Below are 19,783 nucleotides of genomic sequence, written 5' to 3'. Positions count from 1 at the left end.
TTTTAGCACCAAAGCAATGCTAAATCTCCTTGATCCCTTATCTATGCCTGGAATGCAAAACACTATAAAAAAATATAAAAACACAAACAACTTGAGTACAAAACACCAATTCGAGCCTTTATAGGATGTTCTAAGTGGACATGAATGCCACTACAAGAACAAAGAAGAATTTCCATTTCCATGCTTAACTGAAGATATTCAAAGATACTGGATTGAGAAATGAAGTAGCATGAAATTAGACTAGAAATTTTTTATCTTATTTGTTTATCTTTTTATCATGTAACTTGGTGATATATAAACCAAGTGTAGCAAGTAGAATTTTATCAAGTAAGTAAGCAATTACCATAAAAACAGAAAAAGCAAAATCTGTAAAGAATTTCTCTGTTCTTGTAGTTCAACTTGTAAGAAGCTGTGTACAACATTATAATACAGACTTCTCTACTTAATCTATATCTCCGGTGGATAAGTTTAATCCAGAAAGTTTTTAAATACTTGTATTTGATTACTTTGTGTTTTGATTTTATCAATATTTTCATTCCGCATCATAGCCAAATCAAACACAGTTATATAGTTATAGTAGAACTGTTCTTAAAATTGAAAAAGTAGCCAAAATTATATTCAACCCCCCCCCCTTATGTAATTTTTTGTTAGATTGTTTGGGAATAACAAACATAGAACAAGAACATAAAACAAGTACATGGAAGTAGATGTCGAAACAAGTAGATGCAACACATGACATAAAAGAAGTGCATATGAAAACTAGTCATCTAGGCCATAGTAGATATTAACACCATTTTCTAGTTCATTTGTGATCTTAATCATCAGTTCATCATTATATCTAGCCAAGTTTGTTTCCATCATTTGTCCATTCTGCTTTTTAGATGACTCATAATGTTCTACAAGATGTTTGGGTGTACGACAAGTACGAGTCCAATGCCCATGAGCCCCACATCTAAAGCAGATATCTCTAGTATCCCCTTCTGGTGGTGCCTTCCTTTTCTTTGGCTTCTCATTCTGCCACTTTTGGTGGCCATAATTGTTGTTGTATTCATCACGCTGCCACTTCAGGTGACCAGAGTTATACTGATTACAAAACCAATCACGAAAATTTCCGCATCCACGATTCTGTCTGTAATCTCGTCCTCCTCTATGCCCTTTCCCACGTCCATTTTTCCGGAATGACGTGTTATGTACCTAGGTAACTGGGCAGAACATGTGGGACGTATCTGATGATTTTTCAATAACAACTCGTTGTTCTTTTCAGCTACAAGAAGGAGAGATATCAGCTCACTATATTTTTGAAAGTTGCGCTCCTGATATTGTTGGGCCAGAATCATAGTGTTGGGATGAAAGGTTGAGAGCGTCTTTTCAATCATGTCAGCATCAGTAATATTCTCGCCACACAAGGTCAGTTTTGAGCTTATTTTGAATAAGGCAGAATTATACTCAGCAACATATTTGAAATCTTGTAACCTTATGTTAAGCCAGTCATACCGGGCATGAGGTAGATGAACAAGTTTTTGGTGATCAAATCTATTTTTGAGATTATTCCGAAGGGTGAGTGGGTTTTTGACGGTTAAGTATTCAGATTTTAAATTTTCATGAATATGATGCCTAAGAAAAATGATAGCCTTGACATTTTGTTCAATGCTTGAAGTTTTTCTCGATTCTATGGTGTCTTTTAACCCGTTAGCACTAATGTGTAATTCAGCAGCGACTACCCAAGATTAGATAATTATCCCCAGATACATCCAAGACAACAAACTCTAATTTTACAAGATTCGCCATTCTGAATAGATTTTAAACAAGATATAATATGTTACATAATATTTAAACAGACAAGTTGAAATAATACCTTTATACAAAAGTTACGACGGCATAGCCGTCCATAAAACTTTTGATTATTACTTGACGGCAGCGCCATCTTTATAGTATTACTTGACGGCATATCCATCTTTATATATTTCAGTCAGTAACAAAAATAAATATATAACAATAATTAGAATAAAATGAGTAAAAGAAATCGTACCTCTTTTATGAAATAGTTTTAGTTGATAGAGACTCGTGGGTCAGAATAAGTCGTACCTCTTTCGAGAATTAAGATTCAGTTGGCAGAGACTTGTGCTGATAACGTGATATAAATAACTATAAACTATAGAGTAAAAAAGAAAGAGAAAGGTCTCAAAAGTATTATTACTTCTTCTGTGATTGTTCAAGTACAAATGACTAGGCAAAATTTCTATTTATAGTGGAGTTTTATCAACTAAACTAAGAAAACTTAATATGTAAGTTTTCTTAGTTATATTAACAAAATTTTGATTTTCGTGACAAGTTTCCAATATTAAATTAAGTCTTTCTTGATAAGTATCGCGAGTCTTTCTTAGTAAATATTACGAGTCTTTTTTAATAAGATTTGACAATAATTATTACTATAACAAAATTATTATAATTGATTCATTCTTTTTAATAATAATGGATCCTCCATGACAAAAAAATAAAATTATGGATCCTCGTAGACACACAAAAAATACCGCAATCAAAATAAATAAATTTCTGCGCACGTTAGAAATACGGCCGTACTTATAAATTAAAAACACCAGATCTAGAACTAAGAAACTAACCAGAACCAAACATTTCAAACGCAGCAATACAATAAAAAAACACACACACAAACACACACTGACTGATCAATGGCATGGCACTCTCTCTCCACTCTCTAATCTCTCTCTCAATCTCCCTAACCATTCTCTCCACTCTCTCAATCTTCTTCTTAAATCTCTCTCACCCTCTCGAAACCCCATCTAAAATCCCCCACAGAATCCTCCTTAACTCCACCCATCAATCTTGCTCCTCTATTCTTGATACCCCTCGACTCTTTCGCTGTAAATTCGCAATCTTGCATTGTTCTCCATCAAATGGGCTTATTAATTACTTCTCTCTTCATTTTTGCATCTTCCAAGAAACCCCTTTTGTGTCCATCACTTTTCTTGGAGTGTGTGTTTTGTTACAGTTTTATGTGCTTGTTAAAACAGCTCAATCAAGATTCTCAGTTGTTGTGACTAAACTTGTGGGGCATTTGAGTTTATCTCCTTCAATGGGTGCTGTGACTTTGCTTGCACTTGGGAATGGTGCACCTGATGTGTTTGCTTCTGTTGCTGCTGTTGGTGGAGGCCAGGCCAGGACTGGTTTTGGTGCTATTTTGTCTGCTGGGACTTTCGTTTCGGCTTTCGTGGTTGGTTTTGTTGCCATTTATGCTGCTCCCTTTAGTGTTTTGCCTGAACAGTTTGTGAGAGATGTGTTGTTTTATTTGACTGCTGCTTTGTTTTTGTTTTATGTGTATTTGAGTGCTGAGATTTATCTTTGGCAAGCCGTCGGATTTGTGGCGTTCTATTTGTTTTTTGTTGGGGTTGTGTTTTGGATGGATTTGGGAATGGGGAGTGGGAAAGGGAAGGGAGGTGGCAGTGGTGAATTGGGTTTTGTTGGGGGCGGTGATGTCGATAAGGGTTCCGTGGAAGTTGTTGTGGAAAATGTGAGGAATTTTGAGAAAGGGAAGCCTAGGTTCCGGTTTTGGCAAGGGTTTGGACAGGTATGTTTAGGATATTGATTATGGTTGCTAATTTTAATGTTCATAGCTGTGTCGTGCGTACTAGTGTTCCCTTTCTCATGTTATTTAATTTGCTTCGGGTGATGTCGTTGTGATTGGAATAGTGAAATGCATGTGAGTATCTTTGCTTTACGAATGAATAAGATTTTCCTGTCAATCTTGACTCCATTGTTTGGATTCAATTGTTTTTTAATTTCTTTTATACAAAAACCAAAATTTTAGTTAGCAAAAAAACCAAAACTTTAGCCTCTGATGCTTTGCGGTGCAGCAGGCTCCATACTTAGACTTTGTTGTAATGTTCTTAACTACGTTTAGTATTCATTTATGTTGTTTAATTTGCACCTTGGTGCTGTGGTTGTGATTTATCTGTCAACTTTATATGGAAATCTTTGTTTTACCAATTATATTTCCCTACGAACATTTACTGGTTTGTTGCAGATTAAAAGTTTTTTTGAGAAAATATTATGAATTATACAAATAATTCATTATCCTTTCTTGTACACACAAACTAACTCATCTTTATCGAAGGTTTCATTGTGCATAGGCTGTCATAGCACATACTTTAAGTGTTGTGGTCAGTGTAAATACTGCAATACCAGACCAAAATTGATTGGAGTAGGAATGTGTTTCCGAGAGGGTGGGCTATAAATGATGAAGAGTATAGTAATAGGAAATTATAACATGTTCAGATCATTACCTAAGTCAAGTATTTAGCTATGGTGGCTGGAGAAATACTGAATCATATTTTGATAATAGTCTGATTTGGCCTTATTTCTTCTCTGATTTGGCCTTATTTCTTCTAAATATTGTGAAATATGATGTCTAAACTCATGAGCTCAATCACAAAATGATTTTTGGCCTTCCCGGAAAATGTTGTCATGTCCCTAGTTATGTATTTGGTCCTGACAGACTTAAATGGGGCATGTAGAAGGTCTATACTTATTTGATGACTAGCACTCACTATTAAGTTTATGGTATTCTGATCGCTATTAGCTTTAATGTAATATGGTTATGTGGAAGACAAAATATGTTGATGAAAATCTCTAAACCACTTAAGAAATTACAGATTTACGGGTAATAAAATTTCTATCACTAAATCTGTTTTTGGCACAAGGATCAAGTATTTAAAACCATCTTGACTCAATTTAATAGGATTCTCTTCTAAAGTTTTTCCTTACTTAATCACAAAGACATCATAAGCATGATGATAGAAAGTTGAACCTCTTCCGTCTGTTCCCTTCCTGTACCTCCCCTTTCTCCCTTTCATTCAATACATCAATAAAGGCATATGTGTTAGTGGTAGCAAGAGGATCCTTGCCAAATTCTGCTTCATTTTCTCCCTTGTCCAAGTTGATCCTAACCAAATGTGCTTCTTTATCGCCTGCATCTGAAGATGCTCTCTTCTTTCTACATGTCTTTAATTTTGTTGCATATTTGATGCTCAAGACGATTTTGAAAGCAAATGTCCTATTTTTTATAATGAGTTTACTCCCCTCCCTTCATAATTTATCATATTGTTCTAAAAATAAATTTAGTCTCTCTTTGTTATTCTTTTACAAGTATTGGTAAAGGAGGGTCTTCACTTTATTCTTTTAAATGGAATCAACCTTATGGCATTTTGTAGCTTACATTGTCATTCCTGGCTCGGCTCCGATTTTTCTCTGGTAAAATCTATTATAATGGCTGTACAAAGAAAGTAGATTTCAGAAAGGGTTTAGATCATAAATAGCAAAATATTTAAGCTGAAGATTTATAAGTTTGGAAGCACGGACACGGATGCGGCGACACAGGGATTTGCCAATTAGTAATGAGTCCTAGATATTGGACACGGTAATAAAAAATTGAGAAGTTAAAAAATATAGGATTTTCTATATGTCAAACATTGAAAAAATTTAATTATAGTAGATTAGTAGTAATAAAAGTTTCTTCCACGATAAGTGATGAACTAAAATCTGATTTATTCTACGTTTTCATTAATAGAAGAATGTCTATCTCGTGTATGAATACCAGCTTCCATTTGTGGTTCATTAAGAAAGAAATTTGCAATCTCTAGAACAACTTCCACTTGTGATGAAAATACGATGAAAACACAGACAAGCATATAAAATATGAGAATGTCGCACAATTAGAGTAAATTCAGTTGGTATTGGGCTTTGTTTGGGTGAGCCGGGTTCTTGGCTGTGTCAGGTCTCGTGTCTGCCTCGTTTTGGAGCCGTGTCCCCTGCCGTTTTTCTGTCGAAACGTCACATGGCGTGTCGGACCGACCCGTTGCCATCCCTAGATTTCTGCATCTCTCTAGGGTTTCTCTCTCTCGAAACTATTATCCTTCTGCTAATCTCCTACATTCTAGCTTTAATCTCTTAGATTACTACTTGTTCTCCTATTCTCTATAATCAAAAACACCAAATACAACATAAAACTTTAGAAAATACAAGTCAGAAACCTCAGTCCCTGACAAATTGGTATCAGAGTCTCAGAACTTGATCTACCACTTCTTTCACTGTGTTGTGTGTCAGCAGATCGAGCCTACAAGTGCAGTAATCGCAACTGTAATCTCTGAGATTTGTTCATCTCTTTTCAGGTGTCTTGTTCAATACTCTATCTTATAGATCTGTTGAATTTCAATCATGTTCAGTATGTCCTTGAGTTGTTTTATTCATATTGAGTTTGTTTAGTCATTACTTAGCTATTCTAGTTGTTTTTAAGTTGAAGAGAAGTACAAAAATAGTAGCAATAATAGTCACTGTAGAGCTGTGTTAGTTTTGTGATCTGTTCTGGAGATAATTGATTTAGATCTGTAAATCGGAGTGAAGTTAGTCTACTTGTGGCTGATTAAGTTGCTGTGGAGTAAAAATTGGTGGAGAATTGTTGTTTGAATACAGATCTAAGAAGTTTTGAATAGATTGAGCATAAACTATTTGATATATTGTCTGAGAGAATGAGTTACTATAGGAATGATGAGTTTGTGGAGACTTCTCATCAAGGAGCTTTAAGGATGATACAAAATGACTTACAAGGACACTGTTCGGTACTGATGAGAAAATTGAGAGATTATAAAAGCAAATTGAGTTGCTAGTAATTGGAATGAATCAGAAGACTAGTAGGCAGAGTGAAGTGGAGAATCTATATGAGGAGGAACTGGATGACTACAAAGAGAATAGAGAATGTAACTCCACACTTTACTCAGAGAGGCATGTTCAGAGATCCAACACATGCAGCATCTGAGAGACAGAAGGCTTCTCACAGACAATATAAGGTGGAAGATGATGCTAGGGCTGGTAAATTCATTGGAGGAACTTTGAAGGATAATCAAAGTATGAGGCACCTCAAGTTATCTTCTCCAGTTTATAAAGAAGGGACTGATGCCCTGGAATGGCTTAGGGATTGTGAAGAATATTTCACAATCTATGAAGTTAATGATGGGAATTAGGAAGAGAGTTGCTATAGCAGACATGCATTTAAGTGGCGTTCCTAAGTCTTGGTATAAATCTTTCTTGATTGGCCAAGACAAGGTATCTTGGCAACAATATTCTGATGCTTTCACATCCAGGTTTGGTGAAGTGGACACTGACTTGGTTTTTAACAAATTCAAGAAGCTGCAACAAGTGAATTCAGTAGAGGAATACTTTGATGAATTTGAGAAAAGTAGAGGTCAGCTCTTGAAGAAGATTCCTAAGAAGATTCCTAGTCTAACTAAGGAATACTTCTTGGAAAACTTTGTTGGTGGACTACAAACTACAAAGTGAAATTAAAGGTATGATTAGGTTATTGGAACTTAGTTCAGTGGAACAAACTCGCAAGCTAGCTAGATATTATGAGCAAACATTAGGTGCACAACCTAAGAAGTATTGTTGTTTTTGGAGGTGGATATAAATCCAATGCAGTGGGACAGGGAACAGTTAAGAGCAGTACTGCTGTAACTGGAATAGCTGCTACCAGTAAAGCAGGCCTGTTGATACATAGTAAGGCTCCAAAAAACATTTCTTCTAAACCCAAACCACTGACTTATGCTAGAGAGAAGAAAGAAGGCAAAAGGGTTTATGCTTCTATTATGATGAAAAATTCACAAAAGGGCATGAATGTAAGAAACCACAGAATTTCAAGATGGTGGTTGAGGCGGAGATGGAATATTCAGATCCACCAGTTTATGATGAAAATCCAACTGAAGAAATTTGTGCACTAGAGGATCAGGAGATCATATTGTCAGAAGAATCAAATCAGAGAAGGCCTATGCAATTTGAGGGAGTTTATAACAATACAACTGTAAGGGTATCAATTGACGGTGGCAGTGTTCTTAATCTGATCTATAAAGAAGTCTGTTCAAACTTGGGACTGAAAAAGGTGAAACATGCACCTACTCACTTCAAGTTGCCCATGGAGAAACTCTAACTAGTAATGAGAAGTGTGATGAGTTCAAATGGAGGTGGCATGATGTGGAACTCTGTACAGAGGTTTGGATTGCAGAGATACAAGATTTTGAAGTTATACTTGCTGTGGAATGGCTGTCTAAACTTGGCAACTTTCAGTGCAATTTTGGTACTCATACTCTGAAATTCCAGTGTGAAGGAGTTGATATGAAGATAACTTCTGATACTGAGGTGGAGTTAGTGGGGGAGTGTTATCAGTTGACTACTGTGGTGCCACTTTGGATGGAACAGATAGTGCAAAGTTATGAAGAAGATACTGAGATTAAGGACATCATTGTTGAAGCTTTTGTGATGAGATGGGGACCTCAACAATACTATCTTCAGCAAGGGTTACTGCAATACCAAGGCAAGTGGGTTGTTGGAGTTAAAGGAGACCTAAGGAAGCAAATATTTGAAGAGCTTCACTGTAAAGGTGTGGGAGGGCATTCAGGCAACAGGGCCACCTATAAGAGAATTACTGAATATTTCTATTGGTCTACCATAAGACAGGATTTGGGCAGATGGGTAAGGGAGTGTGAGATTTGTGAGCAAGTTAAGGGTGAAAATGTGAGAAGTTCAGGCTTGTTGGTGCCATTACCCATTCCTCAAGAGCCATGGAAGGATATAGTTAAGGACTTCATAACAAGTCTACCAAAGTCTAGAGGTTTTGAAGTCATTTGGGTAGTAGTTGATAGGTTCAGCAGATATGCACATTTCATATCACTGAATCATCATATTACAGCAAAATGTTTGGCTCAAACATTCTTTGAGCAAATTTATAGACTACATTGCATTTCACATTCCATAGTAGTAAGTGACAGAGATAGTCTCTTTTTAAGTAAGTTTTGGCAAACTCTATTCAAGATATCAGGCACCAGACTTTGCCTCAGCAGTGCATGTCACCCTCAATCTGATGGGTGTATAGAAAGAATTAATCAGTGTATGGAGCAGTACTCGAGGAGTATGACCAGTCAAACTCCAAATAATTGGGCTACATGGTTGGTGGCTGCTAAATGGTGGTATAACACCACTTTTCATACCACTTTGAATACTTCTCTTTACCAAGTGGTTATGGAGTGAGACCAAGACGTATAGTATTAGTGGATAGGGTTCACGCTAATCTTTCTTCCTTAGAAGATATGTTAATTGACAAGCAGCAACAGTGGACCCTTTTGAAAGAAATACTGGAGAAGGCTCAGCTGAGGATGAAAAGTTTTGTTGATAACAGGAGGTCTGAGAGAGTATTTGAGGTAGGAGACTTGGTTTATTCGAAATTGCAACCTTATAGACAGGTTACTGTGGCAATCAGAAAGAATTTTAAGTTGTCTGCAAGGTATTTTGGTCCTTATAAAATACTGGAGAAGATAGGTGGAGCTGCTTACAGATTGGATTTGCCAGATGTGTCTCAGTTGAAGAAAGCAGTGGGCCAAATCAAAGCTCTCAGGAAGCCACCCCAGGAAGCCACCCCAGGTCAATGAACACGGGTATTTGATCTTAGTCCTCTAAGAAGTTTGGATACCAGAATTATTGTAAAGGGTCATAAGGTGGTGCATCAAGTTTTGATACAGTGGAAGGGGTGCAACATTGATGAAGCAACATGGGACTATGGGAGGATGAGGATCTCTTGAAGCTCAACTTTCCAGAATTTATTTCATCTTGAAGGAGGGAGGATTGTCAGGAATAGGCTGTTATGCATATTACTAGTAGTATTAGTACTTGTTACTAAGGGTACTATGGTCTTTCTGTATGACCTGAGTAGTATAATAGTATGGAGGACTTGTAATTCTGTTATGTTGAATCTATTATCAGAAAATGGAAATGTTTTCCCCCAATCCTTTCTCTCTAATTTCTGTACTTTCTCTCTGTGTAACTGATTTCTGCATCTCTCTAGGGTTTCTCTCTCTCTAGAAACTATCATCCTTCTGCTAATCTCCTACATTCTAGCTTAAATCTCTTAAGACTTGTTCTCCTGTTCTCTATAATCAAAAACACCAAAAACAACATAAAACTTCAGAAAATACAAGTCAGAAACCTCAGTCCCTGACATCCTTAAATATAAAATGTGACATGAATAATCAGAGATTTAGGGCTTACATACCATTATTGCTGAGTAGATTTTAGATGATCAAGTGGATAACCAAAACTGTTTTTGGGGAAATTGAGTCTGAATGCATGGCGCTGCTGCTTCTTCCTTCTGGGTTTGAGGAGGTTACAATTTCCGTGTATATATATATTTGTTACATACATATGTATGTGTGTGTATCTGTGTTTATACATCCTTTTTTTTCTGTTAGCCTTTACAGAAAACAGAAATTGAAAACAATTCTGTAGAATCATGTAAATGGGAAATATTCTGTAATTTATTTAAAATAAGAAAGATTTACAGGTAACATATTGTAAAGCAGCAGTTATTTCTAGTTATGTGCTTGGTCATAACTGAATGACTTACTAGATATTTAGTTATATGTTCGGTAATTGGTATAAGGTGTGCATAACACTGTTATGGCTTAGGTCAGCAAGGTAGCTCAAGTTACGGCTAAAATTTGTTGTATATATATATATAATAAAGAAGTTCTGATCATGGATATTAATAAAACTGAAACCAGAATTTCAAGTATTTATCTTACCTACTCATCTTAATCTTCTGTTGTTTCTCATTCTAAACCATCTTTTATGTGTTATCCTGCATTGCCTTGGTCTAGCTACTTGCTGAGCTAATTTGTTGGAGTCTTTGTCCCTTGTGGAATAAAAGTTGTTTTTTTATCTCTACACTATGTATTTTTTTGTATTAATATCAGATGCTTAGATCCCTTGACAAATATTTTTACATTCTGCTTTCTCCTGTACCTATGTATGGCTTGCCAATATGAAAGTATCTTATAGAAGTATATATCCTTGACATAATTTCCCTTTTTCTCTTTGTTGCTTTCAGATATCAAAGGCATGGGAGGTTCCAGTCTCTCTACTTTTGAAACTGACTGTTCCCGAACCTTCGCCTTCTGAATGGAGTAGGTTCTATCGATCTGCCAATATTGCTCTTTGCCCACTTCTCCTTCTGTATACTTGCAAATCTTTTATGCCTTTGGATCATCCTGTCAGTTTTCTTCTTCAAAGTACGCATTTTCCTCTTTGGTCAGTTGTACTAATAGGAAGCTCCTCGCTAGCAGTTCTTCATTACATTGTCGAAAAAGACCCTCCAAAAAATGAACCAATGCCTATAGTGATTGCAGCATTTGTAATGAGTGTGTTTTGGATTTCTACTGTGGCGGGAGAACTTCTGAACTGTCTGGCAGCTCTTGGGTCACTTCTCCAGTTGCCACCTGCACTCCTTGGTTTGACTGTACTTGCATGGGGGAATTCAGTTGGTGATCTTGTAGCTGATGTTGCTGTAGCAAAGGCAGGACAACCGGCTATGGCCATGGCTGGGTGTTTTGCTGGCCCAATGTTTAATATGCTCTTTGGGCTTGGAACGGCATTGGTGATACAAACAGCTAGTGTTTATCCTAAAGCTTATGAGCTACATTTCCATGTCAGCATTGTCGTTGCTTTCATATTCTTGCTTTTAAGCCTGATGGGTTCTCTCCTAGTAGTTACTTGGTGCAGGTTTCGGGTGCCAAGAGTCTGGGGATTTTGCCTTGTCGGTCTCTACATTGTTTTTATTATAGTTAGCCTGATCATTGCAAGATTGTCAATCTGATATGATATACGAACCGGTATCATGTTGTACAGTTGATAACGATGATCCACAATATATGTGGTCAAATTTCGAATACTGATCATCTGACTATTGGAGCACTGCGAGATGAATATATGGCAATAGTTACACGAAAGTAGGTAGTATTTATTATTTATTAATTTAGTTATCCTATCTTTCTATGTGCACAATTGTGCCCAATTTGTAGGTTAAATGATCGAATGCTCCTGAAATATAGTTTGCAATGTATGATTGAAATGTTGTATAGTCAACAGAGACTGACCTATATTCTTTTGTTTAGAGGTGATGATACGTGGATTATATCCGACTCTTGTAGGGTTGGGTCTATATTGCAATAAATATGAGTGGGATTAGTATTTCTTTTCGATAAAAAATGAGTCATATTCTTTTGTTTAGAAAGTATAATTAAAATTTTGTATTGTTTATGCATAGTTGGATTACTTTCTATAGAGTGGTAGAATTATACACTTGTTCTAGTTGTTTTTTAGAAATAGTATTGTTTAGTTCATTGTTGCATCGATTCTCTTGTATCCGGTGTTATAAACAAACCTCTAGGTTTAATATATATCACTTCTTTTTTCAAAAAAACTCACGAGTAAGAAACGACTCCTCACTTCAAACTTCAATTTTGAGTACCCAAATTTCAAGAGCCTCCTAACTCTTCCTCAAAATATCGAGGAGCCAATTTTTTCTCCTCTCATTTAGTAGTCTCTCTCCTCTTTTTTTTTCATTATTCATACACATTAATTATATTCAATTTTTTACTAATATCATATATCTCTTTTCCAATATAACAAGTACATTTATTAATAAAATCTATACGAGTTATATTTTGATATACTCTTTTTCTGGTTGGTTTGGTTATCTCCATTTATGACAGTCAGATCTTTTGAATCAAATGATCAGGACTGTTACATCCAAATACAAAAATAATATACACTACTCAGGTTTCTAGGTTCGAATCCCGCCAACAACGAATATTTATACTATTATTTACACTACTCAAACTCTCACATTCGAACCCCACCAACAACAAATATTTATATTATTATTTAAATGTTATCCAAATTTCAGTTTTGAATCCTGTCAACAATAAATATAAATATTATTATTTATAAATATACTAATAAGGTTAATGATCATAATCTCATTAATTATATTCTATCTAATATTAATTAAAAAAATATATTATAATTTATATAATATAAAAATATTAATGAAGATCCGTGAATGGCACGGGTTGTAAAGTTATTATAAATTAAGAGTTGGGAATAAAGATGTTATTGAAGATGATAAGAAATTTTGGATCCTAAATGATTAGGAGTCAACTAAATTATATTATTTCTAGAAAAAATTCAAGTAATTTGTTGGAGTTGCTGTAAGCCTAAAAACAATTGAATTACCTTTCATTGTACTAAACTTCCATTGTTATTACTATCATTAATCAATGTTAATGTGTTCTTATAGGTTTTTTATATTAAGGAGGTGGATCGGCACGCATTCTAATATTTTCGTAAAGTATTATTTCCTAAATAATTTTAAATATATTTTTTTAAGATAAAAAATTAATATTTAAATTTTTATATAGAAATAGAAATTTTAAAAATAAATTATAGAATTATATTTTATGATAGCTTTAAAATGTGTGTGAGTACAAAAATGAGTGGGACAGAAGAAGTATGAATTTTTGAGTATTGTGGGTGCTTTGTCAACTAATGAGGATCTTGTTATCTCGATAGAAATCCCGCCATGCCAGAAACATATTAAGATGTGAACTAGCTAAAAGAAAGTAGCAAGTAAACTAAACAAAGATCTCAAACATTATTTCATGCTAAGATTACAGAGTAAAAGCAAATAGTAAAAGTTGATTCACACACAGGTGATTTATCTAAGGAGTAGAGGTGAAGTTAAAGGTAGCACAACTGGTACGTTTAAGCAACAAGGAGTTGCTAAATCCAAGCCTAGACCTTGCGAGATCAAATTCAAGAAGATTATTTTCCAACTGGTAAGAGCCAATGACAATCGGATCTCTAGGCCTTATTCCTCCATCCACAAACCCTAAGCAGTAAATATTTGGTCTTGCCAGCACCAATGAGTTTGCTCCGGATATTGTCCAGCTAACATTTCCATTTCTCAAAACAAGGTTGATACTCGGAGCTGCAGGCCCCATCCAAGAACCTGATATGTAACTCGAGTTGAAACACACACCAAAAGGAGAGATTGGAGGTTGAATTTGAGGCGCCCAAGAGAGCTGATCAGCGAAAAACTTTGTTGTAGCCATGAAAATTGAGTGATGTAGAGAGGTATAAGGTGTTGTTGTACTAATTAAAGCTTTGACGAAGGAGCCTCGTTTATTTCTGAAAAAAGAAGACATGTCGAATGGGAGAGGTTTGTTGTTTATGCTTATTGCAGTCACTTGTATATGGTACCCTCCTCTGTGGCCGATTGTTATTGGAGTGTATCCTACTATCGGACGTGAAACAGTAGACATTCCAGGATCCAGCTCATAAGGTCCTTTCCCAAAGAAAATGACCCCATTACGTGTGTTGGATGAGGTGAGACACAAGCCAAATTTTGGTCGAAATCCGAAATGTGAAGCAAGTTGGTGTGGTATAGAAACTGAATTGTGTCCTAATCCAGCTACTCCTACTACATCTGTCGGTAATGCCTCTCCCAGTAACCTAGACGGTGCACATGAAAAGATGAACTGAGGGACATCTACATACAGACCAGAATTTTGCCCACGACCCACTTGAATGGAGACGCTATCTTGGCCTAGCTCACCTAAGACATTCCAGTGGGTAAGGGGGTTTGTATTCATGACGCCACATGTGTCGTTATGGCAACCTGGCCTGGCCGGAGCTGAGCATTTGTGGCAGTAATGATTACCAACCCTTGCACACTGAGTGGAGTGACACAATGGAAACTGATAGGTTGCAGATGTATAGTTTTTTTCACAATTGAACCACAAAAATTTGTTGTTTAGATCGACAAGAAGTGGAGTTGCTACAAGAGGAGTTCCTTTGTGAATATTTGTGACATGGAGAGCCGTGGCAGTGTCTTTAGTCACGGGAAGCACAAGCGCGTTAGGCTGAAAGGGAAGTCGATATTTGGACAGGACAACCGGTGATAGAATGGAGAAGATGAGTAGCAAAAGCTTAAGGATTGAAGTAGTCATTGTATAGAAGCTGTGGAAATGTAATGATAAGTATGGTGGTATTATATACAACTTGTATTTCACAAGATTTTCGTGCTTCACTTGGCATGCATATCGAAAGCAGTGACAAAAGAAGATTTGTCTTGATATAGAAAGTTTTGGTGTTTGTGATGTTAAAGGTGAAGCTGTGCATGAAGGGATAGAAATATTGGTGATTATCTCTTAACAACAAGGAAGATGAAGCTAGCTTAGCTCCTGCATGAGTTTTGTTTAGTTGTATACGGCGGGTTTGAGGATAGACTTGACTGCTTGTTGTGAGCTGATCCTAGCTTGTTTTTTTTTTTTATTATGTCTAGGACCATCAGGTCTTCTTTTTTGGCAATAATTAGCCCAAACTATATACTGCTTACAAGGCCCATGTAAGAGTTGAGATTTTTTGTAATTTTTGGTCTTTTAATAGTCCAAACTCCAGTGTCCAAAACTCTGAAAATATTGAACATAAGATTTCAAAGTAAAAAATAACTAATGATGTTCGAAATGGAATCATATTCCTGGAAAAAAGAATACTTGTACTATAAAATAGTACTAGTACTTAAGAACGTGGGGGACAGGGTACATGATCATTGTGATACCCTAGGATTTACCAAAATTAAATTAAATTGAGGAAGTACAGAGGTCTAGTTGACTCTTTTAGCCAGCCATGTAACCCAGTGCTTGTTTAAATACTCGAAACAAAGTAGTACACCCAATTAATTGTCTGCTCACTTCATTATTTGTCCTTGGGTTTTCAACTGACTTTTCTCTTACCCAACCCAGCCATTGCACTAAAAATTAAAAATACCTAAACCACTGGTACTACTAGTACTAAATTCAATATGCACATTGCACTCAAATTTGCAACACAAAAAACCCTCCATGGCCCTTTAATTACATACAACTCCTACTCCTTTTTTGTTGTAGAATTTAGAAATGTCAATTGTTGGCCCTTTGATGACCAAGCATTGAATTTAGAATTGATTTTGGGTTGTGAGTTGTAACTCCATTATTGCAGATCCACCCACATGTTCATAATTAAGACATCCAGTCCACCTCAATTAAACTACTCAAGCCTCAAGATAAGATTATCTTATAACTCAACTTTGTAAGAATGTACAAATTTGTACATAGTCCCCTCATGGAGCAGGGATGAATCACGAACAAGGTGGGTGAATCTTGGAAACTTTGTCTTTGTAAATATCTACTATTACAAACTCAACCCCTTCTGTAGATTCTATTGTAAATTGGTAAAAGCATTTAAACTGCCAAACAATTAGAAACAACATCTATCCCATTTCCATTCAACAAAGGCACAACTTTTGCTTAATTATCTTACTATTTGTGTAAGAGTCACTCCTCTAGCACAAAATTACACATTCATAAGTCCCAATATTGCAAAACTATTACAGATTACAGCTACTCCCTTGACAATTTTTACATAATACTACAACTATCAGTGTTTTCATCATTAAAGTAGTGGGTTATATTATCATTGACATGAGGCGGCATCATCGGTGGTGGTGGACTGTAGCTCATTGCATGCTGCGGCCGCCCATACATTGGCGGATTGTACATTCCTCCAGCTGCCTGCTGCTGGTTCATCATCATCGCCGCCATATACTGTTGTTGTTGATTGTAAGGGTTCCCCTGCCCCATTCCTTGATAATATCCACCCGAAATAGCTGCGGCCGGATGGCCTTGAACTGCCTGATAATTCCCCATCGGATAATTACCCATTTGGCCCATCTGATTCCCCATTTGATCCATTGGGTGGTTACCCATTGGATAACTCCCCATTTGACCCATATTTCCCATCTGTCCCATTGTCCTACCAGCATTATGAGTCTTCATATCATGAAAACCATCATGCTTTGCAGCCCCTTTCACATTAATATATTGATCCCCACCAGGTCCACCACCATTATTGTGGCCATCACCACCTTTGTTTTTTCCTCCATTGTTAGCCTTACCTTCTCCTTGCATCTTCCCACTATTTTTACCACCATCATTTTTACCTCCAAAATTTTTACCATCAAATTTTTTACCCCCTTGATTGTTTTTTCCACCCTTCTTGCTATCTTTTCCACCAAATTCACCACTTTTTTTACCACCATCTTTATTCCCATCAGTCTTCCCAATCAAGCTTTTGAATGAAAACCCACCCTTCTTTTTCTCATCCTTCTCTTTCTTCTCATCCTTCTTTCCATCTTTTTTACCATCCCTCTTTCCATCTTTTTTACCCTTAACATCTATAGGCAGATCAAATCCTCCCTTTTTACTACCAAAATTCATCACCATCCCGATTCCTCCTTTCATCTTATTTTCTTGAATCTTATGAATATTCCGGTGATCATCAAAACCATGACCACCAAACTCCTCATCATCCTCCTCCTCATCATATTCATCATCGTCATCATAATCATCATCGCTATACTCATCACTATCTTCACCATCATCCATCGGAAAATCAAACTTAACTGTTTTCTGATCCTTGGAAGGCATCTTGAAATCCTTAGACACCTTTCCGTGTTGTTGCAGTATCTGTTGGAGCTGAGCTTGTTGTTGTTGAAGATTCTTTAGTTGATCGTTGGCGCCCTTTTGTTGAGACTTATTGTTGTTGTTGTTGTCCTTCCCACCTTTCTTATTACCATTGTCCATCTGCTGCATATTCTTGAACATATTATTCATCATAATATTGTTTGAGCCTTTTTGTGCTCCACCCCATAGCTCAGCATGTTTCCCCGACTTCACTAGCTTTTTAACTAGTGTAGTTGGATCAACATTTCCTGCCACAGTTACTTTCCCTTGTTCTGAATCTATGCTTACAGAATACACCCCTAGAGACAAATTTCAAAAAAATAAAATATGCTATAAATTACAAAAAAAACAAGCATTATAGAAAGATATTTAACACTTTTTTACATGATAATTTCGATTCAAAGAAATCCTTTGAACTGTAACATAACTCATATGTGCAGAACTTGACTCTACATAACTGTCCTTTTAAATTAAAAAAATTAAGGAAATATTTTAAAAAATACGCCCGAAAACATGTAAATTAGAAGCCTACAAATGATATTACGAGAAATATAATTATGGAAGTTAATTATTTCATTCAGAAAAGTTAGAATCTGGGACACGGCTCATCAGTGCAAAACCCAGAGCTTGGTACTCTTTTCCTGAATTAATATATTTCTAATTTCAAAAGATATTGTCTGAGTGATTATTATTCAAGATATCTACATATATAAATGAAGAATTTAGTAGTTGAGTCTAAAAAAGTGGTACTCTTGTGAACTGCAAGAAAACTGATTCTTGTTTTCTTGTTAAACTCAAGCTTACAATCCTTGTTTTCAAAAAAAAAATTAAAAAATAAACCTACAATAATGAGCTGAGAAATACCAATCTAAAAGCTTTAACATGATCTGACACTACAAGACATATAGTATATCATTACTAAGGAGTTAACACTTCATAAAAATAGTTACAATCTGGGAACTGGGACAAAGCTCATTAGTGCAAGAAGAAACAAGGATTTTTTTATTTTTTTTTTTAAAAAAATGTTAACAAACATGACTGATAAATAGAGTAGTACACAGAAAAGGAATCACACACATACCTTCCATTTTCTGCAACAGCTTCTTGACCTTTTGTTTACAACCATCACAGTGTATGCTCACTCTAAGCACACAGCTCTACATTAAAAACATACACACACAGAAAATGAGTTAAAACACAAAAGTTGCTGTACAACATCACAAGAACAAGAAGAAAAAGAGTGAAGTAGTACAAAAGAGCAAGTACCTGCATCTTCATCATATCTTGCTTATTCATCCCTGTTAAGATCTGACTGAGTAACTCAAACTACAAACAACGAAAAAGAGACCAACAAGTAAATGTATAAAACACTCCACAAAAGTATTCCTAGGAAGCTTGCTTTGTTGGGCTGTTCCAACCAAAAAGATTCAATGGTTTTTTTAGTAGAGAGATAGACACAAATAATGTAAGTAGATATTTAAGCAGTATTATATAAGGTAGAGGGGATGAGGGAATCAGGTAGGAAAGGAAGTACGAAGGTGGGTTAGAAAACAATACTGTACTACTTAAAAAAGAGTTGGATTTATAGGGAGTAGCAGCTGGACATCACCTTTATATTTAGGCTTCTGCCTGTGTTTGAATTGCTTGCTTCATTAGATTTGACTCTGACAACTAGATATTTTACACTTTCTTCTTGCTGTGTTTTCGACTTCAAAAATATTAAAGGAGAAATTGAGATTAGATATCATGTTTTATCGGCCCGAATTTTCTTTATGAATGATTTAATTGGTATATTTCATAGATTAATATATGTTTTAAGCATGTGAGAAATAAGTTCCTCTAACAGCCCGCTCTTGACTGTAACAGCCCGCATTTCCGGACTATTAACTCTAAATCAAAACTAATACAATTACTGATAGGGATAAATAAGTCCTGATTTTATAATTAATGGGCTGATAGGCCCAATAAGAAGATGTATGATATTCAGACCAGAAAGGTTAAGCCTGATGGACCAGATCAGGTCTGATGGAATAAAAGAGGCCCAAAAGCCCTGATTATTAATTAATTTCGTAATTAATTAATAAGGGAAAAATCAGCTATTGAGAAGAGTCCTGATAAGGATATAAATCCTTATAGATTATCCTCAAGGGGACCTAAAAGGATAAGGAATCAGTTTCCTACTATCTAGGACTCCAAAGTCCATTCTAATTATGAGACTTGCCCACCAAGTCTCCTATACCAAGTCCAATTCAAGGACCACCAACATCTATATAAGGGGCCTCACCCCACAAATCAGAACTACGTTTTTTGGCTTGATTCTCTAATTC

General features: G+C 35.9%; 3 protein-coding genes across 3 annotated transcripts; 1 reads left to right on the top strand and 2 right to left on the bottom strand.

Moving 5' to 3' along the window:
- Nucleotides 1–2,609: 2,609 nt before the first annotated feature.
- On the top strand, nucleotides 2,610–12,104 carry LOC141664316 (cation/calcium exchanger 5). The gene is made up of 2 exons (XM_074470240.1): nucleotides 2,610–3,586; nucleotides 10,943–12,104. The coding sequence occupies exons 1-2, from the start codon at nucleotides 2,696–2,698 to the stop codon at nucleotides 11,705–11,707; spliced, it is 1,656 nt and encodes a 551-aa protein (XP_074326341.1). The 5' UTR covers nucleotides 2,610–2,695; the 3' UTR covers nucleotides 11,708–12,104.
- A 1,418-nt stretch (nucleotides 12,105–13,522) lies between these two features.
- LOC141664308 (gamma conglutin 1-like) lies at nucleotides 13,523–15,000 on the bottom strand. The gene has a single exon (XM_074470231.1). The coding sequence runs from the start codon at nucleotides 14,901–14,903 to the stop codon at nucleotides 13,614–13,616; it is 1,290 nt and encodes a 429-aa protein (XP_074326332.1). The 5' UTR covers nucleotides 14,904–15,000; the 3' UTR covers nucleotides 13,523–13,613.
- A 1,191-nt stretch (nucleotides 15,001–16,191) lies between these two features.
- Nucleotides 16,192–19,079, bottom strand: LOC141664296 (uncharacterized). The gene is made up of 3 exons (XM_074470220.1): nucleotides 18,723–19,079; nucleotides 18,538–18,613; nucleotides 16,192–17,755 (listed from the first exon to the last, which is right to left on the bottom strand). Exons 1-3 carry the CDS (start codon nucleotides 18,750–18,752, stop codon nucleotides 16,353–16,355), a joined length of 1,509 nt encoding a protein of 502 aa, XP_074326321.1. The 5' UTR covers nucleotides 18,753–19,079; the 3' UTR covers nucleotides 16,192–16,352.
- Between the last annotated feature and the right edge of the window lie 704 nt (nucleotides 19,080–19,783).

Source organism: Apium graveolens, chromosome 1, assembly GCF_009905375.1.
Source record: "Apium graveolens cultivar Ventura chromosome 1, ASM990537v1, whole genome shotgun sequence".
NCBI classification, from domain to species: domain Eukaryota; kingdom Viridiplantae; phylum Streptophyta; class Magnoliopsida; order Apiales; family Apiaceae; genus Apium; species Apium graveolens.
This window is presented reverse-complemented; position numbering and strand designations above follow the sequence as displayed.